Here is a 22,316-nt window from a genome sequence, read left to right on the forward strand (position 1 = left end):
AGTGTCTCCTCACTCCTGCAGGCAGGAGCCCTGCCCCAGCCCCAGAGAGGGCCCTGGAGACCCTGAAGCCCCTCTGAGCAACACTGCAGGGTCCCCCACTGCTGAGAAAGGGGCTGGAAATGTGCATGGGGTGGCAGCAGTGCAGGGAGTTCACTGAAAGCTTCACTTCATGCCTCTGAAAACCCCCAGCAGGGTTCGTGCCATTGTGTGGATGATGCTTTTATAAACCATAGATACAAATCAGACTTGATGGCATCCATCCGTCCTTGCATGCGGTTTCCTGTGCTTTCAAGCTGCTGAAGAAGCAGTCGAAAGGCACATGCCATAGAGACTACACCCCCAAACAGTTTATGTTTGCATTTCCCCCAGCACTCAGGCAAAAAGAACTGGAATTTCCAAAAGTGGGAAATTCCAGCACTTTCAATTGTTTCCAAGTCAGAACAAAAAGTCTTGAACACCCAAATCTTCCTCAGAACACAGCTGGGTGAGGAAAGCTTCACCTTCAAAATATCAAAGCATCGTTAGGAATAATAACACAATATTATTATAACACTTCAAAACCAGCTGAGGTTGAGAAGCAGCAACATGTAGAGGCAAACCAGGGAAGCTGAAACAACTCACCTGGGTGTTATCCCACTAAAAACTCCCTTGATGCCTTCCTGTAAAACAGCCCCTTGTAACAAAATCACCTTTCTTGGGGGAAAACAGCCTGGCTGAATCTTTTACACCCTCTCCCACAGAGATTTGGGTTCCTCTGTCTTGCCCCTGTGTGTAAGTAGGATTGAGCATCCCTATCCAGGCAGCATCTGGGGGGACTGAACCCACCCCACGCCTGCAGCAGCCTTCAGGTCACCTGCTTGGTCAGGAACCTGCTGTAAAGGCTTTGAGCAGATACAGAAGATGTTTTAAAGGGAGGACGTGACTGATCTTCATCTGCCCATCCCTTCCTGCATCTCAGTGCTGCAACTATCAGCTTTGCAGCAGAGGTGTGAGGCTGTCAGAGAGCTGAGCACAGCACAGCAACTGTGGGGAGCAGAGCTGGCCACATCCCCACAGCTGGAAATGGTGCTCTCAGGGACCTGGCTGTAATATCCAAGGAAGTTTTAGTGCTTGGGAAACAGGCTGGCACCCCTGTGAGAGCCAGATTTGGGGCAGTGGAGCTCTGCTCCTCCACAGTTAGCACAGGGCCACAACATAAGAGCCATCACCCTGTCTCCTTGTTGCCAAAACAGATGCCAGCAGCACAGGACCACAAGTGAGACCAGGCAGCCCCTCAGGTCTGGTCCCCAGCCCGGCTCAGGGTGATGCCACCGCCAGGAAGCCCAGCTGACCCCAGCATACCAGTCCCAAGGCCAGGAATTTCCCTGGCATCTGCCGCCAGCTACTCCTACAATGAGGACAAGATATCAGTCACAGTGTTCAGGGATAGGGAGGGAGAGCGAGATGGGATTTCCTCCTTGGAGCAACTGTCTCTCCTGGAAAGTCCTGCTGCCGAAAAGCCTTCCTCTTGCCCCAGCACCAGAGTAAGCCATGTCCATCAGCAGCTGCTATAGCTGGAGCAGAAAACAGCCAGTGGCATTTTAACCACTGCAAACACTTAAGCACACTCCATATCCTATTTAAGCACAGGCTATTTCAGCATCCTGCCCACATGGTGCTGGGGCTGGCAGCACACCTGGAGCTGCTCACGGTGTGCTGCCCTGTGAGGGACAACTGCAAACTGGACTGAGCTCAGCAGAGCTGCTCACCCCGAGGGCAATGCTAGGAGGCTGACAGCATCCTGGGAAGCACAACCACGGCCTCTGGGACCCATTCTGCACCTGGGGCATTTTCTCCCCATTTTTCACCCTGATGCTTTCTTGCAGAGGTTGATGAATTTTCAGCCGGCTCCTCTTCGGAGACCTGCTCCTGTTTGGTGTCATGCATCACAGTAAATGCATCTCTCACTGCCAACCTAATTAAACCCCTGCTGCCTTCCTGTGCTGTAGAGCCTGAGGACTCTGCACCAGGCCCAGAGAAATGGGACCCTCTGGTTAAAAGCAGCCATAAGGAGGCAGCGCTGGGCAGGGTGTTGCTTTAGAAGGAATCCAAGTGAACCAAGAGAAGCCTGGGACCAGCAGCACCAAGACAGGCTGTGGACCCTGGGACACAGGGAAGCACAGAGGAGTGGGAGAAACCCAGTAAGAAGAACAGAGAAGCAGCAGCCAGAAGGTTACACGTGACTTGTCACTTTGCCAAAGGATTTGGGACAGAGTGAGCGTAATCTGCAGCTGAATGAGGAACACTAAGTCTAGAAAGGAGAAAGAGCATGTTTGGCCAAAGCCAAGGCTGAGGAAGGAAGAACACTTGTTTTGTTTAATGCCCAAATCACTCCCTAGCAATTTTTGTTAATTGACAGTAAATTAAATATAAATTCCCTGAGTGAGGACTGTTTTGCCCATGAAACCCCCTATACATGGGCAGACCCTTCAGGCAAAGCAGCTTCATCCCTGTAAGCATCCCAGTCTCTAGAGAAAATATACTTCATAGCACCACTCTCCCGGAACACCTTCACTCTATCTGCCGGCTCCAACTCGCCCAATCTGAGGGCAATTGGTGAGAAATCTCATGCCTAGCCTCTGAAGGCAAGTGGTTCAAAGAAGGCAGGGAAAGAAAAGGGGAGGACAAAGCAATGGGCACAAAAAAAGGGAAGAATTAGACAGGCTGTGAGCAAAGTAAGGACTGGAGGCAGGTCTGCGCTGGCCACACACGCATCAGCCCTCAGGGCTGCTGGCAGGGTCTGGGATTTACACACCAGCACCTGGCACACAGCTGTTTTGCACGTTGACCAGCAATGTCAGGGGCAACAACTCACTTCCAGGCAAAGCCGACACCAGATTTCACCAGTTGCGACATCCAGAAAACCCCACGAGCCCATGTTTGGTGTGCAGAGGGTCAGACCTCTCCCTCTGAGTCAGCTCCAGGGGCCACTGCAGATCCTCTTTACCACCAGACCCTGGGAGGAGCCACATACGTTGCAGAGAGTGTGGGGTGTTGATCTTGGTCCTTGGCCCAACACTGCAATATCAGCAAGCCACTTCCATCCCACCAACCATCCTCCCCTTCCCCCAGAGGGGGAAAAACCCAGTCTTGGGAGCCAGCAGAAGTTTCTTCTCCAGTTCTTCCTCTTCCCAAGCCAAAGGAGGAAGAAGCAGCCTTGCCCCTCACATCCATGAGCTGCTCACTGGGCAGCCTGTTCCCCACAGTGGGCTAAGGCTGGGAAAAGGGCTGAGCCCACAATAGCTGCTCTCCCCACACCGTCACCCCTGGAGCCAGCTTTCCAGGGCATGACAACTACTGATGAGCCCTTTTCCCGGGCATTGCAACTGGAAGAGACATGGCCTGGGGACAGAGGTAGAGGAGAAATCTCCTCTGTGCCTGTTGCTGATCTTGCAAATTGGGACTCCAGATAATTCAAAGCACACAAGGAAATCCTCTGAGCACTCCCAGATCCAGTTCTCACAGCTCTTGGCATATCCACTGTGGAACTGCACCGGGTCGCACCATAACCCATCCCCTGCTGACTGTGGAGGAGGGAGGTGGAGGATGCTGAGGCAGTGGAGGAAGTCAGGAGGTGGTGATCTCCTGCAAAGCAGGTGATGCTGAGCCTTGCCTCACATGCCGAAGGCAGAGGGAGAAGGGAGCTCTCATTCAGTGAGAGGATAAGCCCAGCAAAGCAAAAGCAGCCCTGGAGAGCCACTGCGGAACTGCTACTCCATGCGAAGGCAAGGTGCTGCGGGAGGTCTGGGGGAGTGAGGCTGCTCCCCAGCACCTCCCTTTTCCATCCATCTGCCAATCCCTCACCTACCCTGATCCCTTCCACGTTCCATCCCCTGCCTCTCCTTGCCCTCCATCCCAGAGCCCTCCCATCCTGCCAGGTTAATTTGAGTTCCTGATTTGCATAGACAGCAGATCACAATGTTCTGGAAATCCCCTCTTGTGGCCAGAGCTTCCTCCCCACTCTCACAGTGTCACTGTCGGCCTTCTGCTTCCCTTCACCGGAGCACCGGGACACATTCAATCCATGCAGCACCAGCAGCAGCTCCCAGCAAAACCCACTGCTGATGCCAAGAGGCACCCACCAGCACCACCCAACAGCCCCTTGCAGAGCTAATCCCACGAGCAGCCCCAGGGTGACGTGCCAAACCAGCTGCACCCATCACCTGCTCTGCAGCTGCCCCTCTGCTCCTGCCTTGCTCTAGGACCAGCTCCTCGGGACAGCTGCCCGTGAAAGCCCGGCCCTGGCTGGGCCCATCTCCACATCAGGGTTCAAATGCACCCTGTTCACCCTGCCACACTGAGGACAGGTGAATTTCCCGGCTGCCTCAGACTACTGGGCCACTTCCAGTCGGGATTCGCACCACTGGACATGGAGAAGGTCCACCTTGCTCACCTCTGAGTGAGGTCATCCCAAAGGAAGGTAGACCTGATCCGAAACAAGCAGGAGCAGAGGGCAGGAGAGCTCCGCCACCCTCACCCACGGCCTGCGCTCCTTCTTACCCCGTTTCCTGCAGCGCGGCCACAAACATGGAAGCAATCAAGGGTGCCTTCATGTGAACAAGCCTCCACTGAAGGTGCTGAACCCAATTCTCCACGCCAAAAAAAAAACCCTAGTACATAAAAGTGTCAGCTATGAACACGTCGTCACAGCCACGCAGGCATGCTCATGAATCACAGCTGCCATCAGGTGAGTTTTCTCCCCTGGGAGCACAGCGGGACCAAAGGTATGAGGAAGGACTAACAGGACCTTTGGTTTTCATAGTAAAGTTTGTCCTGGCATTTGGGCCAGCCCTAGCTGGCAATTTCAGGTAGAAACACAAAGAGCAGCTGGCTGGAGAGGTGGAGAGGCATTGGGTGAGAGCACACCACCAACTGACCACCTCCACGGGTAGCCAGGGTACAGGCAGGCCCCAGACCCCCCAGCTCCTCACCCCTCCTGCCAAGCACCCACGCTCCTACCACCCAAAGCAGCTGGACGAAAGCAGGATGCTTTTCAAGGCCTTGCAGTTCATGCCTGGCAAGTGTAGACTAAAAACCTGCCAGGTACAACTCTGTGTCTACTAGCGAGGAGCTGGGGAGATAAAATCAACCTCTGTAAAAGAGAAACACTTAAATCCTTCGTGTTTATGCCAGCACCAGCTGGCTCCTTGGTTCTGACCATCACTTGTCCTGGTGGATGGTTGTGGATAACTGGCTAGCTGAAAAGGGTCACATAGACATAGTCCAGCTGGCTGGACAAAAATGCACATCGCTCTCAGCTTATCTGAAGTAAAGCAAAATACACTGTCTTTGGCTGTCCTTGTTACACAATAACAGGAAGATTTTGGTGGGAAAAGAATGTTGCAGGTGGGAACAGATAACTACAGAAGAGAAACTAGGGGCAGGCTTGGTATTTAGGCAACTAACCAATAATGAGCTTAACTTTTGTAATATGTATGAGCTAATTATAAGAAGGCATAAAAGGTGACTGTAAGAGACAATAAAGGAAGTCTGCTGATCACTCATATTGAGTGACTGTGTCTTCCCTCCGTCGCGACAGATGGTTTCCAGGGACTACCTGCAACCCTGGCACACCATCACCTGTCCGGCTCCACTGGCAGAGCCAGCTCTTTCCCACTCCCCCAAGAAGACACATCCTGTTCCGAGTCCAGAGATGGACAAGAATGCAGTAGGAACCCACAAGGCACAATGACAATGCCTCTCGCAAGACACACCGGCTACCCTGGGGAGAAGCACATGTTTGCAAACACAGTAAAGTCACTCAGAAACCAGGCAAGAATGATGTAATCGTGCTCTCCAGTTGTCCAAAACTGAATCACAGCCTCCACGACAATTCCCCACCCCCCACCCACCCCCCTTTTTTCTGACTAATACTTGACACGGCTTGGCGGTCCCTGTAAGGAATGGCACAGGAGAGCCCTTTAAGCAGTGCCTGGCTCCCTATCAAAACCACGCAAAGGCTGTCTGGGATCTCCATCACGGGGAATTCCCCTTCTCCATGCCTAAAAGTAAGCTCAGCTGGGCCAGCCTTGCCTGCATTTGGGGATTGCAGCTAGACAGCGCCTGGCCCAAAGGGCTCTCACCCCCTGAGCCCCTCCACAACCCAGCCAGGTGAGTAGCGCGATGGATTTTTCGGTGGGGGGCATGCCCAAGATGGAGCAAGGGGAACGCAGGCTGCTTTTCAGCTGTCAGCCCAGAGCACCGCAAAGCCAAACCATGCCACCCCTGCTTCCGTCCTCACAGGGATGGAGCGGGGTTTGGCTATTTTTTGCGGACTGAGACATTGTCTTATAAACAAGGTGCTTTTTGCTTCTGTGGGACTGCGTTTAGCTCTGAAGGCAGGCTTTCTGAGGGTTTACAAATTAGCGCTGGGGCTCTGGAATAAAACAAGCCCTTCAGGGAACAAAAAGGAAGACCTTGCCTATGCGTGGGGTCCTGCTGCCTCATCCCCTGTTGAGACCTTGGACACAAGAACAGCTGAAGAGCACATCGGAGTCCCAGCACCCATCGAGCTGCCTCATAACCCAGCTGGGCTGCCAGGGCAACACCCTGGCTGAAGGGCGGTCAGAGAAAGGAGTTCAGGGTTTTTTGGTTTTTGGCGTGTATGGGGGTTTTTATTATTATTTTTACAACCCAAAACAACAAGTCACTGAGCAGCAGCGGAACTGTCTGAACAGGGCTGGGACAGCCAGAAACAGCACGAACACCAGCAAAGGCCACCTCCGCAAGCCCAGCAGCGGCCACCCAAGGAGGGAATGTCAGTACAGACAAAGAGCAAGCAGCACATCTGCTCACAGAGGCTGTCTTTGCTTCTGGTTTGTTGGGTTTATGTATAGAGTTATATATAAAATATACCTTCCTTGTGGCAAAACCAAAACAAGAAAGAAAATCAGATAGCTGTGGAGCAAATCCCAAAGAAATCCACGAAACCAGAAGGCACTCCCTGTGGTTCTCAATCTTCCGGCCCATTTTTATACATGAACGCACAACAATCAATGCAGCAGCACAGAGGAAAAGGATCCCTTATAATAAACACTCCAGCTAGGGGTGCGATTTCCTGGTGTAACATTAACTCAAGGAATGCAAGACTCCATGGCAAGCTCCCCTCGCCTCAGCTGCCGAAGAGGAAGATCTGGTAAGCCTCAGCAGGCCCGCAGGAGCACACCAGCCTGCTTCCCTGGGCACCGGGGAGCGCCTGGGGCTGCCACAGCGGCCGAGGGCCAGGGCCCCCTCAGCACAGCCTGCCCTCGGCTATCCCTGCCCCCCCCCGAGCGGCACCAGGGGTGCAAGGCGGCTCCCCCGCGCCCCAGCGGGACGGCGCCGCGGCCCTGCCCTGCCCTCCCCTCGGCCCCGCCATTTTGTCTCTCGATAAGCCAGAGGAGCCGCTGCGGGCTCAGGCTCGCCACTCCCCAACAAGCCCAATCCCCACCCCGAGGAGGAGGCAGGCCGGCTCTTTCCGCCCCTCGGGGCCCCCCACGCCCGGCGGGCCCACAGGAACGCAGGCAGCCCCACGGAACTCGAAGACGCCCGCGACACAGAGACCGCCCGCCCGCCATCACACAACACCCTACCCTGGCGCTCCCTCCCGCCTCCCTCTTTATACCCTCCGCTCCGCGCCGATTGGCTGCGGCGCCTGTCCGTCAGGCTGGGAATTTCCCAGGGGCGGAACCGCCGACCACCCCCAGCTGCCCGCTTCTTCCCGTGTTGGCGACGGAGCGGAGCGGCCCCGGCCCCGGCAGGTGAGCTCGGGGGGTGCGGGGGCCTGCGGGTCCGCTGCCCTCAGGGAGGGAGTGGGGGTGGTCGCGCCGCCCCAGGGCAGGGTCCAGTGGCGGGGTAGGGTGGGGTTGGCGGGGCTAGGGGCTGCGTGTTGCCCGTGCCCGGCCGGTTCTGGGGCTCTCGGCGTGCGCGGGTGGTGGTGGGGAAACTCTGGAGGGGGTCAGGACCGCGCCGTCCCTTGAGGGTCTGCTCCGGGGCCGGGCCGGGTCGCGATAGTCGTACCGTGCCTTAGTTTCCCCTGTCCCGCGGCAGGGCAGGTGCTACCGACTCCCCTCGCCGCTCCCGAAGGGGCGGGTGGCGGCAGGGCGGCCCGGGGGAGGAGAGGGGTTCGGGGGGTATCGGGGGTGTCCCCGGCCTAGGCGGGCTCGGGGTGCTGCCCCCCGGCCCGGCCGGCGTTTCCCCGGGCCCAGGCACTGCCCGCTGGCTGTGCGGGCGCTGTGCGTGGGTCCCGGCCGGGGGCCGCGGCCCCAAGGGGCCTCCAGCCGCTGCTGCTCCCCGACCGCTGCGGGCCTTTCGTCCCCATCCTGCCGCTGGCCCAGCGGTGCGGGTCCGCCTCGGCCGTGGGTCCGGAGGCTGGCATAGCCAGCACAGGGCTAGCAGCATCCCCAGCTGCTGGAGGCGGGTGCATAGCTTGCCGCCCCATCTCCCCTGCATCGAGTCCAGGCTAAGGCCCCTACTGAGGGTAGAGTGAAAAAAGATGCAGCCTGTCAGCCCTGCTGCTGGGTGAGAACAGCTTCAGATGGGCCGTGGTGGGATGTGCAGCCTCTCAGGGATCTGGCTGTCCTGCTCCCGGTGCCTCTGGGTACTACGGGCTGCTCCCGGTATCAGGGAAGCCAAGGCAGCCTTTCCCCTTCTGCTTGTTATTTCCATCTGCTTGGGTGAGTAAGAGCTGTTCTGCTGCCACAAGCTCTTTTGGAGTGCAGACTTCATTGACAGCACTGGCAAAGTCAGCTGAAGCGTGCTGGAGCTGGGAGACTGGACTTCGGGCGCTGGGGCAAGTCCAGGAGGCAGGAAGGCGCCAGCCAGGCACATCCTTGAGAGCCATCTCTGTGACGAGGTGAAGTAAGCAAGAGGAAAAGAGGAGAGGCTTTTTGCAGCCTTTGGCATCGTTCCTGGCTCTGCAAGAAAATCCCACAACGCCCTTTCAGCCTGACCTCCACCAGACAGACCTATTTAGCACAGGGCCATGGGTCATTGCTTGCCAGCAGCTGGTACAAAACAGTCGTGGGTGGGTAAAGCTGAACCATCTACTCCTGTGGCATTGCAGATCTTGTTTTAAAGCAACAGTTCTTACGCTTTGGGTGACAGAGGTAGCTTTGCTGGTGTGGTTTGCAATGCCACTATCTTCTGCTGCTTGGTTGTTGTCTGGCCGAAGCGTACCAGGTTGGTCAGGAGTAGCCCGGGTTGCGCTGGAGCTGCAGGGACAGGGGTGGCTGTGCCTTGCTCTGCTTTTGAGTGCTGTGATGAGCAGCCATGATGCTACTGAGCTCTGCAGGGGGGAGGAAGCAGAACAGGCAGCATGAAGAGAGATGTCTTTGCAGCAGAAGACAGGGTATTGTGTAAAACATCACCATGTTGCCCAGAGAAGCACCACCACCAGGTCTGGCTTCCCGTCCTGCCTGCGCTGGAGCTCGGATCCATGGCAAGCTCTGCAGCTGTGTGTGGTTACCCGTGTTTGTAAACCTGGCTCCAAATGTGGAAATGTGTTATTTTCCTTGTGAGCAACCTCATCGGAAGCAGGTTGTTTTGAGAAGCCTCTGGGAGGTGGGTTTCTCAGACAAGGGTGGGATTTCTGGCCAGAGGACATCTGTAACATCTGCTGCATTTTGGATGGGGCTTCTGCCTTTCCCACCCTTTCCCTGCAGCTAGCCAGGCTGGGAAGCAAAATGCTACAAGTGGAGGTTCAGACCTTTCCCTTTGAGAACTGAGCCTTGCAATGTCTGCTTTCCTCTTTTATTACTCCCAGCACAATGGACTGCAGTGCCCAGAAAGTCTCCTTATTATTGCTTCCTCTTAAAGGCAGCTCTGCTTTTGCTTCCCTGCAAATAAGACCAGCCCAGTAGCCCAGGAATGGTTCTCCTTGGTCTGGGGAGCTCCTGGAACTTTGCAGAGGAAAAGGAAAGGGGCTGGTGGCTGTGGCATTTTCTTTCCAGTAAGGTGATCAAACAAAAAGAATCCCTCCATAAGGTCTGTCTGAGTGGCTTTTGGTTTTCCGAGGAGGAGGAGGGATGCCAGGGGCCTGGCAGCTCTGGTCATGGGAAAATGACGCTGGCAGTCTGCAGGGATTTATTCATGCGATCCTGGTGGGGAGGAGACTTCCTGGGAATGTTGCACGATGGGGTAAGGAAAACCCCGCTCTCCTAAGGGCTGGGCCAAGCCCCCACCGTGGATTGCAGGATGGGATTTGATGGGCTGCCAAACCTATGGCTTCGAGAGGCTGGTCTCCACCCCAGGGCTCGCTGCCGAAAGCAAGCCTCCAGAATGCCAGCCCACTCTGCGCAGGATTTGCATCCTCCGCCTTAGTGTCCTCAGCTGTTCGGAAATTTTAAAACGGGGATCGTTTCCTCCTGCCACTTCTGCGTGGCTGGCGCAGTGATGTCTGCGGTGCTGGTGGCTGAGGCGGTGATGCACATCTTCCTGGGTGACAGCAGGGACCAGCCTGGCCATGGCTACGTGGCTCCAGCTCGCTCTCAAGCCGCAGCACAGCTATTTAAATACCACCCTGCTTTCATCTTCACCTGGGAGTCTCCCCTGCCTGCTTGCTCTCTCATTCTCTCCTTTTGCCGAGTTGTCATAAAAATTTACTACCTAAAGGTCTCGGTGCCTTGCTTGCAACCAGCAACGCCCACAGGCGACCATGGCATCTGGCAGCCTCTCCCGGTGCCTGGATATGGAGCTGGTGAGCTACAGCTGGGCAGCTATGGTCAGTGGCTGGCCCTCAACCCCTGGGGCTGTGAAATACCATCAGATTAGTTTAGAAACTGTTGATTGGCAAAAAGTGTTTTCTGGTGGTTCAGCGGTTTCTTCTGGAGTTTGTGGTAGTCATGTTTTCTTTGCGTTTCTGACCACTGTTAGGTGCTGGTCTGTAGTCCTCTCTCTCCCCTGGTGTTTTTATTGAAACATGAGATATTTTTTTTTCAGTGCAAAAAAAAAAAAAAAAATCTCACTGCAAAACTTTCAGAACTCCTAAGGAAAAAAAAAACAAACCCAAACCAACAAACCAGGACTGGGAATAGTGACCTGGTCCAGGGTCCTGTCCCCAGGGTGACAGCTCAGTGCCAGCAGCCCTTGCAGAAATGGGGCTGTTCCTCCACCCTAGGCAAACCTGCCCTGATGCCAGCAATGGGCTTGGATGCTGCGGAAACCCTTTCCCATTGCTGGGTCTTGCTTGCTGGTGAATTAGTGGCTTGTCTGTGCTTCTGTCAGCTAGAGATAGTTCAGTTCCTCTCCCTGGCTGCTGTTTGAAAACAGCTCCCATGACCCCTCTGCTGGTGGGGTGCAGATCTTGGGTAGAAAAATCCTTGATAAAACCTTGAGAACTGGGAACAGCAGGGGCTTTCGGTGGCTCCGTCCAGCTGGAAGAACATGGGATTGCCATGAGTGAGCTCTGCGGGTCAGCAGGGTGGGTGGTCAGTGCAGCTGCCTGGGACTTGAGTGTTTTGTGCAGGGGACCTCCTGTGGGTGCTGTGGGGCAAGGCAGAAAACCTCCTGGCTGGGGGTCTGAAGTGCAAGAAAATGGGGGCTGGGGAAGGGATGCCACGTGAGGGGGCAGCTTGTCCCCACGTTCCTCAACCCACACCTGGGTTCGTCCCACTGGAGGACACGGATGCCCCGCAAGGTGCTCACTGCAAGACCACTTTGTTCACCAGTTCCTCACAGAGCTTCAGGGTTGGGATCTGGAGCAGTGTGTGGTGACTGGACACCAGTGAGAAACAGGCTCAAGTCCCCAGTCTGCCTGTGACACTGTCCCTGTCCTCCACCAGGCTGGCCAGGCAGGTAGTATGGCCACAGGTGATAGTGTTTCCCTGCAGAGGAGGTGCCATCTGGTCCCTGGGCCACATGCATGCCACCATGCTGTGCTCTGTCCTGCCCGCCAGCAGGTCTCTACTGGGAGTTTTCCCCATCCCGTGGCTGGGGGCTGGAGGGAATTTCATACCGGCTGCAGCGATGCTGCCCGACACCAGGATCCGTGGCACAGAAACTGCCCCGGTTCTCCTGCAGTTTCCCGTCAGCTGCCGTGGGCTCCAGAAATAGCTGCTGCTCAGCCCACCCTGTGCTGCAGCTGGGCTCACCCAGTGCTCACCATCTCCAGCTGCTTGGGATGGGGTGCTGGCCCCCCAGAAGGGGACACAGGCGATGGGGGGGCTTGGCAGCCCCCACAGAGCAGGGGGACGGTGAGACCTACTGAGGGTTGCATCTCCCAAAAGCAGAGTGCTGCTGAGGCCATGTGTAATTACCTGCTGCTGAGGTGGATGTTAATTGCCGCTCTAGTTGCAGATGATGCCAGGTGGCAGTTGTCATCTGGAAAGTCCCAGCCGCTCCCTGGCAGGCAGGTCATCTAAACTGGTGATCAGCCCAGATCGCCTGCGGCATGAGCATTAGTTTGAGGTTGAGATGGTTTCGGGTATGGGCTACCCCCCTTCCCCTTTCAAAATGCCCCCCGTCGGCTCCCTCCCACTCGTGAGCACCCATTTGCCTTGGCTGGGTGGAAGAGCTCTTGGGGGTCCCTCCAGGCAGCACCCCAGCTCCCCCTGGCATCATCCCCTGGGGCCATCTCAGCTGCTGTGCTGCTCCACTGTATAACAAGGTAGCTTGGGGAAGCAGGGGGGGATATTTTTGATAAGTTGTTCTGTGATTCACAGCAGCTGCTTTATCACCCCCAGGAGATGGGTGAGACCTGGAGCCAAGATCCTGCCCAGGTGTCCCTAGGCTAGACCTCAGGCTCTAGGGCACCCGCAGATGCAAGTAATTAAAAAAGCAAATAGATGCTGCATGCGGGTAGTTCTTCAGCTCATACTTTGCTCGCAGCCTGCGTATGCCATTGACAGCTGTTTTTTGTGGCTAAGCTGGAGGGAAGAGCAGGCCCCTGCCTGGGTGCTGGGACTCATCACCCCTGCTGCTGCCCAAACCACCTGCTGGCTGCAGGTTAAGGCTTTTTGGAGCTGCAGATGCTGCCCCCTCCCCCCTCCAAACACTGCCCCAGAACCCTTTCAGCCCCCCAGAAATATTCTGTGGTGAGCAGGATGCCCTGGTCACAGTGCCCGGGTCCATGCTGCTGGCTGGATGCTCCTGGGCTGCAGTGGCAGGCAGCTGCAACCTCTTTGGAGACTCCTGTGCCCTACAGGGATGAGAGCCAGCCCCGGCTGCTGGTGATGCCTTTTCGCATGACATTTCTCATGGCCATGAGTCACCCCAGCACATTCACCCCACACAGGGTTGGGGAGGGGAAGTGCCTTCACCTGGGACACTTCTTCGTTGGCTGGCGAGCAGTGAGGCAGTGCTGCCTGTGCTGGCACAGCACCCCAGACCCCCTCCCTGGTTGGGACCAGGGGACTGCAGCATCGTCTGGAGCCGGAGGAAGGTGACGCTGTGCTCCATTGCCTTGCAGGGATGCTCAGCTGGGAGGTAGGCGACTGAATGGCAGGCATGGAAGGGAGAGGACCTTACCGCATCTATGACCCTGGTGGGGGCTCAGAGGAGAATGGATCCACGGCCTTTGAGCGGCTGGTGGAAGAGAACACCCGGCTGAAGGAGAAGATGCAGGGGATCAAGTCTATCGGTAACTGCTGCGTGGCTGGGGGATGAGGTTCACCTTTGGGGCAGCTCAGCCTGTGCACACTGAGCCTGGGGGTTTCTTTCTCTACTTACTAGGGGTTCTGTAAGAAGCTGGGGGTCTCGGCACTGGGGCAGCAGTAAAGCTTTCCCTGTCCTGGGAGGTCAAGCAGGATATCTGGGCTTTTTCACACGGGATTGCAAAGGGAGCAAGACTTTTGCTGAGCTGCTGGGGTGCTTTATGGTGGGATAAATGGCTGGAAAAAGAAGGCAAGTGATGGGGCAAGGTCAACTACTTGGAGTCCTTCAGCCCCAGGTCACAGATGCTGGGATCTGTTCTGCTTTTGATGAAAGCCTCCACCTCCCGCAACCCCTGTCAGGTCAGGGGCTTTTCTGAAGTGCTGCTCAAAGACCTTGGTGTTGGGTGCTCCCTGCAGTGGCAGAGATGTGCCAGCATTGAAACACTCCAGCTGAGTTGTGCCACCCCCTTTCTTGTCCTTGGCCGCCTTCCCCCACCCACCCCTGGTTTTGCTTTTGGTCTCGTGACCGAGCTTCTGCTTTCGAGTCCTGCTTCTGCAGCTGAATTTCCACCTGCCTCATGATGCCCGTCGTGTCACCATGCTCTTACCTGGGACTTGGGACCCGCTGGTGTGGGAGCAGCCACCTGGGGTGGGGAGAGGATTGCATTGCTGGTGCCAGACCCCACAGCAGGCAGGCTGGACCCCTGGGTCCACCACCTAGGCTTAAACTCATCTCTTCTGGGAAGCGGAGGAGACCTCTAAGCAATCCAGTGCTGCCCTTATGCCTCCTGTCATCTGTGCGTCAGCGTGACGGACTCTGCAGCCAGTGAGCCACTTATATAGCTTCGTCGTTGGGTCCATTGTGTCTGGACAGAGAAGGACCATGCTAGGCACTTCTTCACCCAGCAGAGCTTGGTGTTGGTGGATGTGGCTGCTGCGGGACAGGTGCTTGGGGAAGGAGGGTGAGCATCCTTCTGTTGCCCACAACAGGAGAGCTGCTGGAGGAGTCCCAGGTGGAGGCATCCAAGCTGCGGCAGAAGGCAGAGGACCTTGTGAAGGACAACAAAATGCTGATAGCATCTTCTTCCTTGGAGGACCTGCTAGAAACTGGAGGTAAGAGATGCAAGGCTTGCAGGGGAGAAATAACCTGATGGCTCAGGGGAAGGAAGAGGAGGGTGTAAAGGAGACTTTCATAAAGGTTTCTTTCAGCTCTGTCATCTCTGGAATGTATCAGACCACTGTTGTCCTCCCTTCTGGAGGGAGGTTTCTGTCCCATCCCCATAGCTGGCATAGAAACCATCCATCAGTGCCTGACCTTGCAGGGTGTCTACTCTCTGCATCCCCTGCACCAGGCAGGGAGAAGCCCTCCTCTCCAAAAGGCTCATAGCTACATCCTCTCCCCTCTCCGCAGCCATCGGCCCAGATCCCAGCTCCACACAGCCTGCCCCAGGCAGCGCCCAGCCGGACACGGAAGCACGGAAATCTCCTCCAAGTGTGAGTCTGGTGAATTTGAGAGCTGGTGCTGGCATGGTGGGAGGGAGAGGCTCTCCATCTAGTTAAACTGAAAGAGGGTAGATTTAGATTGGATATTAGGAAGAAATTATTTACAGTGAGGGTGGTGAGACACTGGAACAGGTTGGCCAGAGAAGCTGTGGATGCCGCATCCCTGGAAGGGTTCAAGGCCAGGCTGGATGGGGCTTTGAGCAAACTGGTCTAGTGGAAGGTGTCTGCCCGTGGCAGAGGGGTTGGAACTAGATGGTCTTTAAAGTCCCTTCCAACCCAAACCATTCTATGATTCTATGAAAGCAAAAGGAGGCAGCATTTAGCCACTAGAAATGGGAATAAATCTGAAGGGAGGCATCAGGTTTGCCTGCTCTGCTCCCATCCTGGCAGTCCCTGCCCTCGTGCAGTGAGCATCCTGGGTTGCCTTTCCCCAGGGAGACCTGACCTGGCTGCTTCCCCTTGCAGGGATCCTCTTCGGAGTTCGAGATCGTTGCTGTTGAAGCGCAGGGCTTTCCTCAGGAGAGCGGGAGAGTGGTGAGTGGCCCTGGTGCCTGTGGGATTTGGTTGGGGGGCTGGTGGAGATGTGGTGTGGTGGTGGTGCTGGGGGTGTGGGAGGGTGTGCGGATGGGCAGCAGTGTTCCCAGTGGCGTCACTGCTGGCAGGCACAGGTAGGGCTGGGGGACCCGTGTCAGGGCAGCCCTTGGGCAGACTCTAGAGATGGGATAAACTGCACCCAAGCATTCCCAGAGGAGCAGAGCCAGCCCCACGTACACCCCCCCAGGACAGTGCTTGTGCTGCAGTGGCCAGCCTCTGCCAGTGATGAAGGTGAGGGGACATGGCTGGTCTGCAGGCAGGAGAGAACCACAGAGCCCAGCCCTGTGGCTGCTCCTCCCCATGCCTCGCTGGGGCCGGAGGGCTCAGGAGTGACAGCATGTGTGCCCCAGCATGTACCACTCCTCTTGTCTGGCCAAGGCAAGGAGAAGGGACAATGTGCAGGCTGCTCTCCAAGGGCAAGGGCTCCCCAGTACCAGTGACCTGGCCAGGCTGCCTGGGCATGGGCCAGCAAAGCAGCCCCAGTCAGATGGAGACACTGGTGTCTCCAGATGCCACGTGGCAGTGATGATAAGGGCTGTGACAACTCCAGGAGCTGTCATCAATGCTCTGACACTCCCCTTCTGATGCCCACACTGGGTGGGAGGACCAGATCTCAAAGCCCTGTTGCTGCTGACAGGGTCTGCCCCAGCCAAGGCACTTCCATGTGTTCCGTTTGCTGCCACCTGAATGTCTCCCTGGCTGGCACTGCCCTGTCCCATACTGCTTTGGCTTTTTGTGTGTGCTGGAAGGGAGGGGAAGCGGGACTGGGGAGCCCAAGAGGGTCAGCTTGTACCGCATGGTGCCAGTAAGGGGACGTGCTGTTGGTGCACATCCTGGGACAGAAAGGCTCCAGGAGGGGTTGAGTCTTGTTGGACCCTCCTGGGGTGCAGCTGTGGGGTGGTGGAGGATGGGGTGGCATCTGCTTGGCAATTGGCTGCTTGCATCTGAGTCAAGTGCTAGTCCCGTGCTTGCACCCAGGATCGCTCAGGTCCTCACTGCCTGCCCTCGCCAACCGGCCATGCTGTGCCCTGCACACACCCTCCCGTGGCAGTTTTGGGGCTGTAAACTTGGGGTGCCAGGGACACACTGGACTCCTGGCCCCATGTGGTGCTTCCTGGGGCATTCCCATGGGTGGCAAGCTGAGTCAGCGGGGCTGGGAGCAGAGCAGGTGAAGGTGTGCCAGCACATCCCCATCTCCTCCCCAGCAACGTGGCATGTGCCAGCCAGGCTTTGTTGTGCCAGCAGTGTCTCCTGGGCAATGGAGGAGTTAACCAGCCACACCAGAGGAGGACAAGCCTGTTGGGGACACCCTTCATGTGTGGGTGGGGGTGTGCCCTCACCTGGGCTCTCCTAGCCAGCATTTAAGTCCTGTGCATCACCCTCCTGGCTGCTGCTTGCCAAAGATCCTGGGTTCCTGGCACCTGGCATGCTGCAGCAGCAGGGGAGCCACAGGCAGGGGATCTGCAGAGGGAGGACAGGAGGAAGGAGAAGATGGGGACTTGGCTAAGACCACCCCTCATGTAGGAAACCTCTGCTCCCAGTGCACACTGGGGAGTCCGTGGAAAGGACAGTCTCTGTCCAGACAGGAGCTGGGATTTCTTGTCTTGGTGGTGCCAGCTGGGAGGGCTTGAGGGGGAAAGCAGCCAGGGGTAGAGATGCCTCCGTTACTATGAACGAGCCAGGAGGGTGTTCTGCTCCAGCTGCTGCTGAGGGGCACAAGGACTGCATGGACTGGGGGTGCTGCTGTAATGTCCCCCTCCACCTGGGCACTTGGTGTCCCTTGTCCGGTGGCTGGGAATCAAACCTTCACAAAGCTGACACAAATTTTTCAGTGTACCGAGGGCTGTTGCAGAGTGTCTTGGTGCTGACCCAGCTGCCCACCACAGCTCTGGATGGGAGATGAGGCTGACCTGCCCTGAGAGGGAACTTTGTGATGCTTCTTGAACTGATATGACCATGCTTCATCCCTTCCCCATCCCCAGGACTTGGAGCAGCCACCAAATGAGGATGCCAACCTGCTGCCCCAGCTGCAGCAGCTCGAGAACACACTGAGCGGCTGTGCCAAGGAGGCCAGCAAGGACCAGGTCTTCGTGCGCATGGGCTACATGGCCTCTGAGCTCAAGCGCCTGGCCTCCAAGGTGCACAAGAACGAGCAGAGAACATCGTTCCTGCAGGTGAGTGAGGGCTAGCCTCACCCCAAGGTGGACACCCACCTCCATGCCAAGTGGCATGGTGGAAGGTGGGTGGCCAGGCAGGCTGCTGGGGCTGGCCACAGTCCTCATGCTGCCGGCGTTTTCCCCCCAGACACTGTGTGAGACGCTGCACACTGAGAACAAGGAGCTGCGAACCAAGCTGGAGCGGGACCTGGAGCAGAGAAACCAGGCGCTGGAGAAGCTCAGGTGGGGGTGGTTGCTGGGGAGTGGGATGTCGCTGCCTTGGGTTCTTCCTGCTGACCCATCCCTCCCTGCCTGCAGGTGTGAGAACCAGGAGCTCCGGAGGATGGTGACACTGAGCAGCCAGGACAGTGGGAAGAGGGAAGCTGCTGAGCTGCAGCAGGTGAGGAGGCAGCATCGCCCTCAGAGAGGGCTGGGAAGGAGGCAGGGAGCCCGCTGCTGACACATCAGCAAAGGTGGCCTCATTTTAATTGAGCCCCCAGTTTGTCCCAGTATGACCAGCAGGATTTCTCAGGGTCTCAAGGGGATGGGGGAGGCCATGGGAGGGGAACCGGCTCGAGTTTAGCCAGCCTCGGGCACAGGCTCCACAAAAGCCCTGAGGGTCCCGTCCCCCACGTGCGCGTCCAGCAGAGCGGGGCCACGGTGGAGAAGGCGCCGGGCAGAGGAGAGCTGGAGGCCAAGGAGAAGAAGGTGAAGATCCTGGAGCACCAGCGCAGGGAGGTGAGGACCAAGCTGGGAGGGAGGCACCACCAAGGAGGGGGGAAGCGGGCAGCGGGGGCTTGTGGCTGGGACCGCACAGGGAGACTGGGGCAGGGCTGTGGAGCTGCAGGGAAGTGCTGCTGGAGCTGGGATCTCCGTCCAGCTGGTCCCTGAGGTGCTTTTGCAATGGGAGGCTGCTGGGGACTGCCATGGCTGGCTCGGGGCAGGGGTTGGGCTCTCATTCAGCTATGCGTCTCTGTCCGCAGCTGCTGGAGGTGAATAAGCAATGGGATCAACACTTCCGAGCCATGAAGCAGAAGTATGAACAGAAGGTAGGGCTGGGTGCTTGGGGAGCGCATCTCTGCTGGGTGCTGGCTGGGGGTCCTGGAGGAGACCAGGTGCAGGGGAAGGTTTTGGGTCTGGCTGCTCCTCCTTCCCCCCAGCATGAGTCCCTCAGGCAGGCCAACATCCCCGCTCCCTCCTGGCAGGTCACAGACCTGCACCAGGAGCTGGCCGATGCCCGCAGGGCAGTGACCGAGCTGGAGTCAGAGCGGGAGCAAAAGCAACGGGATTTTGACCGCAAGCTGCTCCTGGCCAAGTCCCGGATCGAAACAGAGGAGGCAAGTCCCTTGGGGAAGGGTGGTGGGGAGCTGCTGGCCCTATCGCCCTGCCCTGGCTGATCTGCCCTCTGGGTCCTGCAGGCAGAGAAGGAGAGGCTGGCCATGGAGGTGAGGGACCTGCAACAGAGGATGCGGTTCCTGCAGGAGCAGCTGGCTCCAGTCACCAGGCAGCGGGAATACCAGGAAAAGGAGATCCAGAGGCTGAACAAGGTGGGGGCCAGGGTGCAACCCCTCCTTGCAAAATGTCTTTTATGTTCTCCAGCCTTTTCTCTCTCAAATCCAAAACTGACCCTGATCAACTCCCTCCTGCCCAGCTCTTTGCCCAGGCAGAAGCTCTTGTCAGACAATGCCCACCACATGCCTCTAGGCTCCCAGAAAAGGGGGTTTGGGCTGGGGGTGGAGGGGTCTGTAGTCCCTCTTGCTGTTTGCCCATTTAACACCCACTTCCCACGCTGGGCATATGCCCATGGTCCTGCGGAGATGCGGGCACAGTGCCTTACTCTGACTCCCCCTCCTCTCCCTCCTTACTCTGACTCCCCCTCCTCTTCCTCTCTAGGCACTAGAGGAGGCCCTGAACGTTCAGGCTTCTCCGCCACCCATCTTCACCAGTGCCATGGAGCTGGTGGGGAAGATGCCGCAGCAGGAGCTGCTGACCCAGAATGAGCTGCTCAAGCAGCAGGTAGGGCAGGGCATGAAGCTACTGGAGGAAGGGAGGGAGCTACCTGTTGTGGGCTTCCCTGGCAGAGCCTGTGTGGCCAGGAGCAGCCCAGCAGCCCTGGTGGGTGTCAGTGCTGCAGTGGTGGGGAGTGGGGGAGCTGAGCTCAGCATCCTTGAGACCTTCAGCTGGAAGGACACAGCCATGGGCCATCATGCCAACCTATGTGCCTGGGGCTTGGCATAGCTGGTGGGGTCAGGGATGATGACAGTGACAGGGGTGCTTGGGGCGGGGGGGGGGGGGGTCCACCCTCAGCCAGGTGCATCCTTCCCTTCTGCCAGGTGAAAATTTTCGAGGAGGACTTCCAGCGGGAGCGGAGTGACAGGGAGAGGATGAACGAGGAAAAGGAAGAGCTGAAGCAGCAGCTGGAAAAGCTGCAGAAGCAGCTGGTCCTCTCCAACAACCAGGTGAGCAGTTCTGGGTGCAACCAGCAGCACTCGGGGAGCCCTTTGTCTGCCCCAGGTGTGCCAGAGGTGCTTGTCCCCAGCATCACAGCCCCCATACCCATCTCAGAGCAGGGGCTGAGGGGGACAGAAAGGCCAGAGAGGTGTTTTTGCTGCTGCTTGTCCCTGCCAGAGCATCACCTTTCACTTGCATCTTCCTTCTGCACCTCGCCTGGGGGTCTGAAAGGGTGGGAACCAGTGCAGACATTACTGCAGGACACTGCAGCAACCCTCGCCCCACAGACACAGGAGGTGGCAGGGTGGGCTCTGCACTAACACCTCTTGCTCCCAGCTGCGAGCCTCCAAGGACGACTGCCAGAGGGAGAAGGAAGAGAAGGAGAAGCTGAAAAAGCTGCTGAAGCAGCATAAACAGGTGGGAATGGGGGGAAAACCTGGGTTTTTTTGAAAAACTGAACAGGTGGAGGGGCTGGGGGCTGCAGGCCTGGCCCCAGCCCATTGACTCCCATTGTGGGGGCAGCTCCAAGCCAGGCGATGGGGGGTGGTGGTGGGCTGCCCTTGGGGGTCTCCTCAGCATCTCCCTTGGCTCCTCGCAGGCTTCTGGAGAGAGGCTGCACCCTGAGCCACTGCCGGGGCCGCTGCCCCCTGCCTGCCCCATGTACCAGTACCAGTACAGTCCCCCCATGGCTCACCCCATGTACCACGGCTTCGAAGAGTGGCAGCAGATCCGATACCCACCAGCGATGCCAGGCGAGCACACACCAGGACAAAACTTCCACCACTTTTCCCCAGTGAGTATCTACCTGTACCAGCGTGAGGGGGAGCAGGTCTGGGGCTCGCTGCTGAGCGAGTGGCTCCTCCAGGGCCACCGAGTCACCAAGCAGGGAGCTAAGCACATGTCCTGTTGGCACATGAATACTCAGTCCTCTTCCTCCCCCTCCTCCTCCTCTTCCTCACACCCCAGCAACTGAACACGGAGCACAGCCTCATGTTTTGCATCCCTGGTAATTCTGTTCCTTCTCCTCCTGCAGCCTGAGTACCCTTGGCGCCCGCCCTGTGCCATGGCTCGCAGCCAGAACGCCCAAGCAGTGGCTGGGGTGAAACAGGTCCCCAAGGACTTGGGTAAGGCTCAGACCCTCGGGGAGGAGACTGCCTCTGTCCTTCGCCCTGAGACCCTGGGCGGTTGGCCAAACGTATGTGGGAGGGATGGGGGGGCAGCTTGCCAGGCAGTGGCCATTTCCCTTCAGCCCCCACCTCTGCTCAGCTGAGGGGATGGTTCTGCCATAGGATTAGTCACTGCTGCATCCCCCGCCACCCACCCCACAGCATTTGAAGACAGGTGCAAGCCCCAGCAGCTCATGGCGTTATGGCAGTCAGTGCTTGGGGGTCACGGCCATCCCATGGCTGGCATCCCCTCCTGTGGGGCTCGTCTGGGCACAAAGAGCCACACTCACCCCATGCCACCCCTCTCTTGTGTCTCAGAACAGGCAGGTCCCAGATTGCCCTAATGCCAAGGACCGGCTGTGCTGCGCTACCAGCAGAAGAGGAGTAGGGTGTGTGTGTGTGCCCGTGTGTATATATCTAGAAGCTTCCTCCGGCTGCCTATGCCTGTGCACGGACATGTGGGGGACGTGGCCGCATCCCTGGCCTGGACGGTTCGGCAGTGCATCCCCACAAGGAAGGTGTGAAGGAGAGACTGGAGGTGCCATCGTGGTGGTGGCCAATGCAGGGTCAGTCCCCTACAGCCATCCCCTTCCTCGTGAGGCATCAGGCCTGGCATCGCTGTGGACCTGAGCCAGGTCTTCAGAGAAGAGGAGCTGGCATTTCCCAGGAGCTGCCCTAGTGCCGGGGCTTTGGTTCAGCCCTGGAGGAGCGGGTCACGGCAGGGACTCTCCCCGCAGTGGGAGCACCTGTGTTCCCAGGCCGGTGCCTCCTGCAGCCATGGCCCGGCCTGATGGTGGTTGGTGTCTTTGTATTTATTTAAGGACTGAAGTGTAGCTGAG

The 22,316-nt window shown here is 57.6% G+C and overlaps 1 protein-coding gene across 3 annotated transcripts; it reads left to right on the forward strand.

Annotated features, from left to right (window-relative positions):
* The first annotated feature begins 7,618 nt into the window (after positions 1-7,618).
* On the forward strand, positions 7,619-22,310 carry TNIP1 (TNFAIP3 interacting protein 1). 3 transcript variants are annotated; one of them, XM_080399393.1, is made up of 18 exons: positions 7,619-7,778; positions 13,424-13,594; positions 14,598-14,720; positions 15,019-15,101; positions 15,576-15,644; positions 17,687-17,878; positions 18,009-18,103; positions 18,179-18,260; positions 18,506-18,598; positions 18,844-18,909; positions 19,066-19,201; positions 19,283-19,407; positions 19,754-19,876; positions 20,194-20,319; positions 20,648-20,728; positions 20,910-21,104; positions 21,345-21,435; positions 21,801-22,310. In XM_080399393.1, exons 2-18 carry the CDS (start codon positions 13,453-13,455, stop codon positions 21,863-21,865), a joined length of 1,887 nt encoding a protein of 628 aa, XP_080255519.1. In that variant the 5' UTR covers positions 7,619-7,778; positions 13,424-13,452; the 3' UTR covers positions 21,866-22,310. The 3 variants fall into 3 exon arrangements, with proteins under 3 accessions (XP_080255519.1, XP_080255521.1, XP_080255520.1); XM_080399395.1 differs by having other exon boundaries at positions 7,625-7,778; positions 21,796-22,310; XM_080399394.1 differs by having other exon boundaries at positions 7,625-7,778; positions 18,509-18,598.
* Positions 22,311-22,316: the final 6 nt, after the last annotated feature.

Source organism: Falco punctatus, assembly GCF_963210335.1.
Source record: "Falco punctatus genome assembly, chromosome: 8".
In the NCBI taxonomy this organism is placed as follows: domain Eukaryota; kingdom Metazoa; phylum Chordata; class Aves; order Falconiformes; family Falconidae; genus Falco; species Falco punctatus.